Source organism: Bos mutus, chromosome 10 (assembly GCF_027580195.1).
Source record: "Bos mutus isolate GX-2022 chromosome 10, NWIPB_WYAK_1.1, whole genome shotgun sequence".
Classification (NCBI taxonomy): Eukaryota; Metazoa; Chordata; class Mammalia; order Artiodactyla; family Bovidae; genus Bos; species Bos mutus.
Genome location: NC_091626.1, coordinates 26,361,166 through 26,374,198, shown reverse-complemented (window position 1 = coordinate 26,374,198; position 13,033 = coordinate 26,361,166). Strand labels below are relative to the sequence as shown.

The following is a 13,033-nucleotide window of genomic DNA, read 5'->3' as shown; positions in this document are numbered from 1 at the left end:
GCTTCTGGGTGTATTATTTAGCTTGTTGATTGAGGATGGAGGTCTTATCAAAGTTGACTTGTCTGCCATCTTGGACCCATTTAATTCTAATCAGTTTATGTTGTGTCCTTGGGCTATGTTATTCTTTCAAAAGTTGTGCCTGGCCCCTTTCCCTCCTGTTACAATTTGATTTCCTTGCTTTCCAAGGGATTCTCAAGAGTCTTCTCCAGCACCACAGTTCAAAAGCATCAATTCTTTGGTGCTTAGCCTTTTCTCACATCCGTACATGACTGCTGGAAAAACCATAGCTTTGACTAGATCGAATTTTGTCAGCAAAGTGATGTTTCTACTTTTTAATATGCTGTCTATGCTTGTCATAGCTTTTCTTCCAAGGAGCAAGCGTCTTTTAATTTCATGGCTGCAGTCACCATCCGCAGAGATTTTGGATCCCAAGAAAATAAAGTCTGTCACTGTTTCCATTTTTTCCCCATCAATTTGCCATGAAGTGATGGGAAGAGATGCCATAATTTTAGTTTTTTGAATATTGGGTTTTAAGCCAAGAACCTGAGCTAATCATTAAGTCCTAAGACCAAGTGTGTGATTGCAATTAGAAGACAGTGGGTTCAAGTCTGAGTTCTGGCCAGGTTGGAGTTCTGGCCCGTGGGTTCAAGTCCTATTTGAGTTGTGTGGTTTCATGCTCATACAAAGGAGAATGGTTTTCCAACAGGAGGTCTCTGTTCCTGGAAGATCAAATCTTATAGGTAGCAGAGAAGGGTAGCATCTTAGGTATGGAGATGGCCTGGGGCAGGGACAGTGTGGTAGGAGTTTGGGAAGGAAGATTGGGACCACATGTTGAAGGGCCCTCAAGGCCATGCTAAAGAATGTGAATCTTCTCTTACAGACCTTAGGGTGTAACATGATCAGACCTGTATTTTGTGAGCATATTTGCTAGGGCTGATCCCCCTTACCCCTTACACAAGGAAGTCTCCAGTGCCTGCCATTGAGACTGCCCAAGAGACCCTCCCAGTTGGGTAGCTGCAGTGTGACCAGCCTCTGAGAGTAGGGGCAGGGCAGAGTGCAGAAGCCCACTCTTCACCACCACCACCCCATGCCCCTACCCCAGAACGTGTTCTCCAACTTGAGCTGGTCAGACTAGATTGGGTGGGGACTGGAGGGATCAGAGGATTAGCACATCCCAGCCTTGAATGAAGCACATTCCATCATCAACTGAACAGGGTGTGGTGTACCTTGGCCCAGCCCAGTTCCTTTCATGGAGGGGTGTGTCTATGTGTTGCAAACCTAGGAGTGCATGACAGGCCCATCCATAGCCAGACATTCCTAACCAGCTATGCCCTGTTGAAGGCCTCCATGTACCTTCTCTCTTAGGACTTTCTTCATGTCTTCTCACCAGGTTTTGCTTGCATTTTGCAGGTGGCTCACCAGTCCAGGACCATCTCTCCATTGGGAGGAAATGATGAGGAAAGGGGTAAGGAAGAGAAGAGATACCATTTGGAATGGGAAGCTAGCCCTGGGCTCAGCACCAATTTCATCTTCCAACAGCAGGGCTTCTGCAGTTACTGTGCTGTGTTGCTTGGCACAAGGGGGTCAGCCTCAAAGCAAGGGATCTGTGGGACATCTGCAGAGACCCCTGGGATCATGAGGAAGTACCCCCAAACTGCTACAGTCATCATTGTTTTGCTGACTGTAAAAGGAACATATATTCTTTGAAAAAGGCCTTAAAAGTTTTGAAAGTAAAGAACGTTTTTAGGTTATCCATAATACCTCTCCATAGAGATATCAATAACTGACTATCTTTCCATCTTTTACTTATGCTTATCAAAGGGACTGCAGCCATGAAATTAAAAGACACTTACTCCTTGGAAGAAAAGTTATGACCAACCTAGATAGCATATTGAAAAGCAGAGACATTACTTTGCCAACAAAGGTCCATCTAGTCGAGGCTATGGCTTTTCCAGTGGTCACGTATGGATGTGAGAGTTGGACTGTGAAGAAAGCTGAGCGCCGAAGAATTGATGCTTTTGAACTGTGGTGTTGGAGAAGACTCTTGAGAGTCCCTTGGACTGCAAGGAAATCCAACCAGTCCATTCTAAAGGATATCAGCCCTGGGTGTTCTTTGGAAGGAATGATGCTAAAGCTGAAACTCCAGTACTTTGGCCACCTCATGCGAAGAGTTGACTCATTGGAAAAGACTCTGATGCTGGGAGGGATTGGGGGCAGGAGGAGAAGGGGACGACAGAGGATGAGATGGCCGGATGGCATCACCGACTCGATGGACGTGAGTTTGAGTGAACTCCGGGAGTTGGTGATGGACAGGGAGGCCTGGCGTGCTGCGATTCATGGGGTGGCAAAGAGTCGGACATGACTGAGCAACTGAACTGATCAAAGGGAATTTTCTTAAAAGATGGAAAGGAAAGGAAGTATATTTTGTGTATTGGGATCAAGTTATTTTTGAAGCTTTTGGTATCCTGCCTTTAAACTTTTGAATGCTTCCCTATTTTCTTAATTATTCTTGAACAATCTGATTTTAATGGCTTCATAACCTCACACATGGTTGAATTGTAAAATCAGAACCTATTGTGAGGTATCACCTGGGGTCACTTTCCCACAAGAAAGAGACAGGCATGTACTGCTTGCTATGAGAGGAAGCCATCTCATGCATTTGTGCTCCACCATCCCTTAAGACTCAACTCAGATGTCACCACCTCGGAGAGGTCTGTGAAGCCCCAGCTCAGGCTAATGCCAATCCGTGGTGCTCCTGTAGCACCATCATAACACTGACCACCTTAAAGGGGTGTCTGTATATTTCAATCTCTTCTAGCAGACCATGAAGTCTTGCAGAACTGGCCTGTATCTGAACAAGCTGTAGATCTCCAGTGTCCAGCTGGCACCTGGCACAAAGATATTCAATAAGTGCCTTGCAGAGATGGAAAGTTTAAGCAGCCCCATTGCCAGGCATTTAGACTGTTTTTAATTTGTAATTAGAAATATGCTCTCATATTCTTAGATTCCATGTTGATGGAGGAAGAGGGTAGAAGTAGACCCCCAGAATCTTGTTTGGGTCATCTGTAGTCACTAGAAGCCTCCTGTAAATAACACTGAGATGACTTGTAAACAAGTCTTTGCCTGCATCTGACTCATTCTTATGATATGAAAGCAGAGGCTAGAGTCAGACAAAGCCCAGCTGCACTGTTTGATAGTTCTGTGGCCTTGGGCCTGTTCCTGGACTTCAGTCTTCATTTTTCTCAGTATAAAATGGAGAGAATAATGGGATCTACTCTTAGGATGCTGAGATGTTGTAAATGAAATAATGCAGGTCAAGACAGTGCAAGGCTTGGCACACTGCAGCTAGCTGTGTTGCTAAATGAAATTTCTGAGTCCATGTTATAGAATTAATGCCACAAGATCAAACTGCTCTGCAGAACATGGAGCAATTTATATACATATGTCTCTCATAGCATTTTTTTGAACAAGGAGTTGAGTCAATTTTTCATCTTTGCCCAGTCAGCCTGACAAAGGTCATATGGCCCTGGTCAAATCAGCTTTGAAGTTCAGCACAAGGTCATCTTTCTCCTCACAGTCTAAGCATCTAGCAGTCACCCCAGACACCTTCCCCAGGGAGCAGAGAAAGGGGCTCAGAGGTATGGAGTGAGTGAAGGTCGAGGTGTTAAAGTGTGAGTGGGTCAACATGGAAGTTCGGAAGCCACTTTTCCACATGCAGCTGAGTGATGAGAAACAGTGGACTAAAGAATGGCCCCAAACAAAATTCTTCTGCTTTCACCCTCAGCCTCACCCAAAGCACAGTCATAGAAAGTGAGCACAAAAGCTGCTTTGTGGTGAGCTTGCTCCAGAAGAGACGCAGAGAGATTAAGCGGCTTGCCCAAGGTCACACAGCTGGCAAGTGCCATTCAGAGTATCAAGACCACAAGGAGCCTATGACTCACGGCTGGCAAACCTTGTCCACAAGTGCACGGCTCCTCTGGTGTTTGTCCTCTCAGCAGCATTCCCAGCTTCACCAGGAACGTCAGGGTGGACACTGATATGGGGTGAGAGAGCACATCCTTGCTAGGAGTTCTGAAAGCCAAAATTTACTACCTGGGCAAAGTCAGCTGTGCAAAGAAATTGAACTGTTTTGGTAGGCACCTGCTGGTGGGCCTCCGTGGTCCAGTTGGGGGTCTCTAGAATCTTTGAGGAGGTTCCTCGCCTACCTCCTCTTTCCTGCACCGTATCTACCCCTCTCTCCCATTATTTTATCCCTACATATGGCAGTCGTCAAGAAACAGTTACTTGGACATCTTGTGTACTTACGAAGAAAAGAGAGGAAAGAACAAGTTTACAAAGCACCAGGGCAAACCAAAAGTCATGATTGTAACAGTTTTATTCAAGTCTGTGTGTGCTCTGGTGGTGAGACCAGGCTGAGATCAGCCTTACGCTGTAATACGATAAGAGGTTTAGCCATTGAACCAAGCCTGCTTGGCATCCCTAGTTAACAATTTACAGTACCTTGAAAAAAAAAAAAAAAAAGCCAAAGAAAAGAACCTGATAAGTTTCCTTCAGGACTTTTCTATTTTTAAATATTGTTGACAAATTACAATAACTTAAATCCCAAAGCAAAATGGGAATTCAAGGACACAGGGTCAGCACACATGGACAGGACGTTGGAGCAGGGAAGGCCTGGGAATGAAAATTAGGAGCTACACACAAAGGAACAAGACCAGGGTGGGTATGTGAACTTCCATTTTACCTAGACTCAAAGGCTCTAACGGGGAGGAAAATCCCAAAGAAAGGTTTTCTGTGAGTTAAATAAAACCCATCTCCAGCTCCTTTCCTTAACCTCCCTAGAAAATACTGATACAGTCTCAGACTAAATCTGTGTGTATGTGTGTGTGAACATGTGTGTGAGTGTGAGAGTGTGACTGTGTGAGCATGAGTGTGTGTGTTTAGCGTGGGTAGTGAGGAAAATTAGAGGAAGAAGTGGACAAGTTCATCACCTTCCTTCTTTGCCACAACTGGGTAACAAGGGCATGTGATCTGATACAATAAAAAGACAAAAGCCTGATTTCAAGTTCCCAAGAGGAGCTACAATAAGGCTTCCAAATTTGAGAGGCCCAGAGGGATGTGGGTCGAAGCTGCAGTAAAGAGTGGTCAGTCATGGGGCAACTGTGGGCTGGAAAAAGAAGTGAGAGCCCACAGGCTTTTGGTGATCCTGGGAGAAGAGCTACGCAATTGACATATTCAACACCCCCTGAACAATCATAAAGAGGAAACGATGGAGAAGGAAGTAGCAGGCGCAGAGAGGAGATCGACTGAGCTCCAGGCAGATTGCAAGCCCTGTTGGGTGTCTCCAGTCTCAGAGGCTGGTGGTAGATTAGTCACAGGACAACTCCTCCTTGGATAGAGAACCATCTTAGAGCCATGGTGGACCTAAGCTAGGCTGACTTTATCCCAGAGTGTCTAAACAGTGGCCTAAAATGTGCTCAGGAGAAAATAAGAGATGACTTTGGAGCCAACAGATCAGCAACACTCCTTCCTAGCTGTGTGACCTTGGGCCTATAACCATCTGAGCCTTGGTTTCCACATTCTTAGCTGGAGGTAATATACTCCCACCCCACCCCCGGGGTAAGTGAGTCAAAAAAAGAAAAGAACAGAATATACACTTTCAGGACAGCACCACTCACCTAGAAGAAATATAATGGTTTCATATAATTTATTATTAGTCCTCATACCCAGACCAGGATGGACCCATGCCTCATTCTGACAGTGATGAAGCAAAGAGCCATAGCCAGCATGGCCTCTGGAACTGGAGGGAAAGATAAATGATGAGAGTAAAATAAAGACGACAGAGAATAACAACAGTAGCGAAAAGGATACCGATGGAGGTGACGTGATGGCTGACATGAAGGTCACTGAGCGCCAGGCAGTGGAGTGCCTGTGGAAGGGAGCAAAAATGCCTCTGTCCATCTTGGTCCTTTCTGGAACTGGGAAAACGGTTTATTCACGTCTTTGCAGGTTCAGAGATATCCTAGAGTTTTCAGATGGAGACTCGAAAGCATCCTTCCCACTATAATCCCTTCCCTTTACACATGCACTCCTCTAAGCGACCTCAGGGTTTCAGAGAGGCTGACAGGCAGCTAGGGGACATCCAGGAAAAGTTACCCCAGTCACAGGGCCAAGGCTGAAAACTGCCCTCAGTGTCTCACTGCTGTTAAGTCAACACATTCCTATGCAGACACTTCCAGGGTCACCATCCAACTCAGAACCTGAAAGGAAGGAAGATCAGAAAAGACCCAAGCCTACCTCACAGGTCTGCCCTCAGTGTGTTCAGGTGAGGGGCAGGCAGAGCTGAGGCCAGGATAAGGTGGGGCAACTCGCCTTGGATGTAAAATTTAAGCGGGTCACAAAAAACACCAAAACAACCCTCTGCTATCCAGATGAATCATATTTCAAAGCAGTACTTTCAAAAGTTGAAATTAATGAAAAATTCATGATGAACATAAAATCAAAAATTTTTTAAATGTCATATCTCTCAAAGCAAGTAGTTAGATGTGAAGGATTTCAGGAACACAGGCAACAGGTTATTGGACTGGCCAGAAAGTTCGTTCCCATTTTCTGTATTTTATGGAAAAACTCTAACTAGCTTTTTGGCTAACCCAATACTTATGAAACTTGGTTTTACACTTCAGGAAGTGTAGAGAAAGACCACTATTTCTGTGGGGCCATCATCCACCAGGACCCCTCTAGGTAAACCAATCTGACCTCTGGGTTCTGATTTCCTGGACGTCCACCCAGCACAATCAACAGGAAAGGGCTGTCTCTGAACCTCTGCCACTGTACTCTGGTGTCCGTCCTGAGACTCCTATCTAGTTGCCAGGTTCACGCCTGCCCATCAGGCGGGAAAAACTAGATTGTGGGTGTTTGCAGGGAGGGTGGATCAGACCAGTCAGGAGGGAGACTGGGTCAGGGGAAAGGCAACTCTGTTCCCAAAAAGAAACAAAGACAGGAGTAGACAAGCTCCTGGCTGCCAACAGCTGGGCCCTGAGACACCTCTCTATTTCCAGCTGTGGTCATGAGTGAAAGACCCAAAGCCAGGCCACAGGCAGGAGATGCAGAGAACCACAGCCAAGAAGAATCAGGAAGGACCAGTCCTACTGGCTCCAGGTCATGGAGCAGCCCAACCTTCAGAAGAACGAATCACGGCTCCCTGAGCAGCCTCTGGAGGCCAGGGTGCTCCCCTAGGGCCCAAGATCTGAAATGGACAAAGGAGGGGGTGAGCCTGTCAATAGTGCAGCAGGACAAATGGAAAATAAGCAAATGTGAGGCTCACCCAGGCCATAGGGCCAACTAGAAGCGCAGGGCCAGGTCAGGCTAATTAGACACCTACCCCCACCCTGTTAATTAGCCTTAATCAGCCAGGACTCCAGTTTCTGCCTCCTGCCCTTCCAATGCCAGTGACTGTGGTGGTGGGTGCTGGGCAGCAAGGCCAGGGCAGAGCCAGGCAAAGAGGCCTCCCGGGAGCAGTAGAGGGTTTCCCCTTCTGATGTAGAGTTTTATTCATTTGAATTCCTGATCTAAGAAAATAATGATATGTCTGACCAAAGAGACATTTGGGAATGTGTTCCTCATAATAGTTGTGACTTGACAAGTAGGCATCTCAGGCCTGAAGCCAAGGAGAGAAGCAGGTGGTCTAGTCAGTCAAACCACACGAGAGTGCCAATATTTGACTTTCAAACACACACACACACACACAGTCCTCCACAAAGGGAAGCAACCCAGCCAGGGGAGGCTTATCAGTGCTGGACCAGGGGCCCTGGGACCTACAGACTTTCAAGCTAGAAGGGTCTCGTGCTACAGGTGGGGAAGGCAGCATCACCCTGGGCTCACAGCTGGGCTCAGAGATCCAGAGAGAGGGAGAGACGTGTGTGACATCACACTAGTGGGTGGGTAGCTCTGATCACCAGTTTCCTGCCACCCCGTTCCCTTACAAGGCACCAGGGGTGGCCTTCCCCCGACCCCAGTCCACAGTCTCTGGCAGAGACCTCGCAAGAGCCTGGCACTACAGAAGCGGCAGCACCTGCCCTCTCCCCGAAATTCTTTAAGAGACAACAGTGTTTCTGACCTGCCTTCACACACCTGAGTCAAAGAGGTGGGCTAAATGAGACATGCGTGGAAATGGTCAAGGGTCTGCATTCACAGAGGGGCCTGCCACACCCGCATGGACATACCAACCCTGCAGGTACCACTCACAGCTGTCCTTTAATACCTGCTGCTCTGTACTTTGAAGAGTTAGGAATGCTCAAGATGGGGTTCCTTCCTTCTAGGGGAGGGGGCGGGAAGGAGTCTCCCACGGGGCGCTGTGAGCAAGAATGAGGACACGGTATCAGGCCTAGATGCTCTTGGGGTGACTTGTGTCCTGAGCAACTGTGGTCTAAAGGAAAAGCAGTCTTGTGATGAAGCCCCCACCATGACATGTGTCCTATGGGCCAGCAGACCCTTTCCTAAAGATAGTTTCAGGAACTGGCCTGACTCCAGCCTCAAAACACATCAGACTCTGGGAAATGACTCAAAGAAACGAGAGGCCCTAAATCATCATTTTGGTGCTGCTTCCAGCTCCCTGTCTCCCACTTCCTGCTCCATAAGACACTCATGGTAGGATGATCAGCCTAACGACTTAAGTGGGGGAATTAGGAGTGATGCTTCTAAACACCAGGTGCCATATAAATACAGCAGAAGAGCACGTGCCTGACCACGGTCCCCATTAGTCATTAGGCCAACTCCAAATCTTGCCTCTTCCAGAAGCCAGAGGAAGTAGGCAAGTCCCCTAGAGGCAGAGGTGGTGGGGACCGCACCGCCAACTTCAGCAGTTTGTCCTGTTCGCTGGCCGGGAGCCACGGGCTTCTCGGACCTGCTCTGATACACGCTTTTTTGCCCTTGTGAGGGAAGCAGGTGACGGCTGCTCTTACAGGAAGGAAATCTGAGAGGGACTAAGAGACAAGTCCAAGGTCAGACAGCAAAAGCAGAACAGAGAACAGAGCCAATGCCTTCAGTCCTAGAGCCGGGTGCCCAACTCAGCAATCGGTCCAAGCAGCTTATTAACTTCTCTTCACTTGGATCTTCATCTTTAAGCATTTCCCCTTTTCTGCTGCTACTGCTGCTAAGTTGCTTCTGTCGCGTCCGACTCTGTGCAACCCCACAGACGGCAGCCCACCAGGCTCCCCCATCCCTGGGATTCTCCAGGCAAGAACACTGGAGTGGGCTGCCATTGCCTTCTCCGTTCCCTTTCTCTACCACCAAGTATATCAAAGATAGAAGGCAAATAACGTACTTTTGTAAAGGTTAGGAGGAAGGGTTAGCCCTATCCTGAGTCATCCAAATGTCGGGTACCATCACCATCATCATCACAATAGACTCTCCCGATACTAAAGGATGTGAAGCTAAGAGCATCCTTCAAAGCCTCTCAGACATAACATATGGAAATAACTGGGACATCTATTCAGCCCCTGGCAGTGACCTGGATCCTCAAGGACAGAGGACAATCCTATGTAGAATCAGTGGAATGAACTGAAGAAGCCAGAGGGGCAGAGAGCAGTATCTGTTTTCCATTACCATCGTCCATGAAGGAGCACCCGCCAAGAGCAGTGGAAAGTGTCCGAGGAAAGGGAAAAGGGGGGCAACCCAAACCTTATTCTATAGGATCCTATCCCACCCAAGCCTTGCCCCAGAGAGAGAGGGAGTGGCAGATGGGGGCCCCTCGGAGACCCAGTCTGAAGGAGCTGAGATGGAAAGGCCTCCATCGTCATGGAAGCCCACAGAAGCATCTTTGGAATAACCCTGCTTCTGCCTCTTGTAGGTATAGCTCCTCCCACAGTAGAGCCCCCGCCTTCCCTTGTCATCCCCTAGGTGGATGAGGAGGTAGGTGGATGAGGAGGAGACGGGTTCCAGCTGTCACCCAGTGGCAAGGGTTTACTCCAGACAAAACGACAAAAACCAGAAAATAAGCAAAGACTCCTTGCCTCATTCCAGAGCGCTGGCCAGAGCCAGGTTGGTCTGGACTACACTGTAGGCTGCACCCACCAGAAGACCAGAGACTGGGGCCAAGGGTTTAGAGATGTGAAGGTGGCTTAGGGCCTGGGGCCATGGAGAGTCCTCAGAAAGGGCACAGGCCATCTGAGAATGAAGAGCAGTCACTTGGTTGGCTGAGCTGATGGGATTCAAGCACCGCCCCCCCACCCCACCCCACCCCCTCTAGCCAAGGAGTGGGGTCGGGGGCAAAAATCATCTCCTTTGGACTGTCTTTGCTGAACAAAGAAACGGAGAGAAAGGAGACGCAACAGTAGAACCCTGGGCAACAGAACCAACAGTGCCTCCCCGCCCAAAAGTAGGTGGGGCCCTTGAACCTAAGTGCCTGCCAGTGGGCTTGTAAAACAAGGAGCAACTTGAAAACCAAGGTCACTCATTTTGCCATCCTCAGGGCAGGACTTCTAGCATAGTCACAGAGAGGGCAGTGACCAAATCCATCACTTGTGCCAACATTGCTGCTCTCCTGTCCTGCACCCGGGCAGCAAACGCAAGGAACCTGCAGGCGGGCCTCCAAAGCCTGCAGAGAAACAGCCAGGATAAACGACGGGGGAGTGACACAGAGAGTCTTGGGTCGGGAGGAGCGTGAACTAAGGACTCCTGTCGTTATCCCCACTCAAAGACAACTGTTCACACTCGCCTCGGGAGCCTCAGGGTAAGAGGAAGGGAGGAGACCCGTGTGAGAAAGCTCCAGAAGCTCAACATTCAAGCCAAGGAAATGAATTCCAGAAAAGCCAGGATTGGCCTCTGTTCCTTCCTATCCAACTCACGGTCTGGGGCCCAGCAGCAGGGGCTACCTGTGCACAGAGACAAGAAGCCCTGGTCGGTCTCCAACACTCGGACTTGAAGATGAGGGTACATGAGGGGCTCACAGGGCACCTTACAGGTATCATTACCCACCACATCCATTCACGCAAGGAACTAAGGGCTCGTTTGGCTTTATGGGCATTGCAGAACGATGACGGGCAAGCAGGAAGCCCCACGGCTCCAACTCCCAGTGTCTAGGACCCGATTCTACATGCTATTCTGGTGCATGGTAGAGATACCTCCCCACCAAACATGTAACCCCAGATCCACTAATTCCAGGGACTGGAGGGCAGATCAAGGCAAGGGAAGACACATACAGATCAGATGACAAAAGGGGCAAACACAGGAACTTTGTCTCTGGTTTCAGAACTGACACCAGAGATTGAGCCTCCCCAGGCAATTCCTGGGACGAGTGCATATTTGATTCAGAACCGGGTCTGACCACGTCTGGACCCCCAGGCAGGAGATGGGTGCTGTCAACACGTGCTGGTTTCTGCTCTTCTTTGAGTGTTTATAAAAGGAACGAGGACAGACAGACTCTGTGACCCTCTTTACTGCAACTCGACTGTATTTCCTAACTCCCTCCTCCTTCCAGTTCTCACGAAGGCAGGTCCTGTACCACTGGGAGGCTCAAATAAAGAAGTGGGGGTGCATGGAAGTGCAGCAGGTGGTCCCAGCTCCCTCAATTCCTGTGCCCAACGAGGGAGCACTCTGCCTTCCGTTCTCCAGCCGGCACCATAGGGCTTAGGAGGCAGAAAAGCTCACATCTCACACCAAATGAGATTCTCATTCATGAGCGTCGGGAAAGCACATGGAAGAGGAGCAAAATCAATCAGAGAACATCCAGTACTGGGTGTGTGGGAAGGCTGAACTCAGGGCTAACAGAGGGACCCCAGGAGGGCACCCCCTGGGGGCTGAAGAGAGGGAGCAGCAGGCAGATTCGGCTGAGTGACTCTGCAGAGTCACCCTGAAGGCGAGAAGACTGTGGAGGGTGGGGGACATGCACGCACCCCTCCCTCCCCCACACAGCCAGAGCTGATGGCCACAGCCCCTCCAGCGGACCTAGGGAGAAGGGCCCTGCAGGGTGAGAAGCCCTCTGAAGGGGCCCTGCTTCCATCCCTTCCATCTTCAAAGTGCATTATCAGTGCAAGAAGTAGGGCGGGAGGCTCAGGGGGGTCCAATTCTGAGAAAGGGCTGTGCCAGCCAGCTCCCCTCCCCGTCTCCTCCTGCGTCCCCCCTTGCCCGCCCTCAACCCTTTGCGTGCTAAGACCAGAACTCTTGCTGGATCTCATAAGGGGCAGGCCTGTGTGTGTTCAGTTCAGCTCTGCACAGCGGCACAGTGCTGTCCTGACTCTGGCCCTCTGCATCCAGGTCCAGAAGCGTCCGCTCGGTGGGTGGCAGCGGCCCCGCCTGGAAGGGGAGCAGAGTTGGCAGGCCTGGCCGGTCCTCCACGGTGCTGCTGCTGCTGGCCAAGCAGGAGTCCAGGTTGCTGGGTGTCTCTGTGCTGGAGCTGTTGGCCGGGGAGGCGCTACGGGCGTGGCTGGGGGACACAAACCACCATGGGTCCAGCCGTTGCCGGTTGGCCGAAGGACGTGGCCGAGGCAGAAACTCCAGGGTCTTGGGTCTCTCCAAGGTAGAGTCCTGCTGGGTGTTCCAGCGCCTTGGGGTCGGGGGAAAGACCACATTGGGGTCAGGGAGACGGGGGAATTCACCTGGGTCTCGGCTGGGGCTGGGGGTTTTCAACATTCCTGGTCCAAGAGACAAAGGGAGAGGTATCAGATGACAGACCACACACGCCACTTACTCCCGGCCCCAACCTCCCCGCCACCCTGCCCCACGGACCATGGCCCTGACCACCTGGGATAACTTGAGAAATGAGCACCTACTCTGTGTTATGCAGTGTGTTGGCAGGCACTGGGGGTGTAACAATGAACTACAGACCATATCCAGGGCACAGACCATGGTCCCTGTATCTTATAATAATGGGACACATGAGGTCATATCTGTAATGAAACAACTTAAGGAAATGTCTTTCATTCTCAGTTCATCCATTTAATAAACGTGTGACAAGAACAAGGGCTTCCCAGGTGGCGCTCGTGGTAAAGAACCCGCCTGCCAATGCAGGAGACATAACAGACACAGTTTCAATCCCTGG

At 49.7% G+C, this 13,033-nt stretch overlaps 1 protein-coding gene across 4 annotated transcripts in view; it reads right to left on the bottom strand.

Annotated features, from left to right (window-relative positions):
• Nucleotides 1–4,193: 4,193 nt before the first annotated feature.
• Nucleotides 4,194–13,033, bottom strand: part of MAP3K9 (mitogen-activated protein kinase kinase kinase 9) — an 86,911-nt gene continuing 78,071 nt past the window's right edge. For 2 of the 4 annotated variants that reach the window (XM_070377631.1, XM_070377630.1), the window contains one exon: nucleotides 4,196–12,626. In XM_070377631.1, coding sequence (XP_070233732.1) covers nucleotides 12,142–12,626 — 485 coding nt within the window. In that variant the 3' untranslated portion in view covers nucleotides 4,196–12,141. Of the gene's footprint in view, nucleotides 12,627–13,033 lie in introns of all 4 variants that reach the window. The other 2 variants (XM_070377629.1, XM_070377632.1) reach the window with 2 other exon arrangements.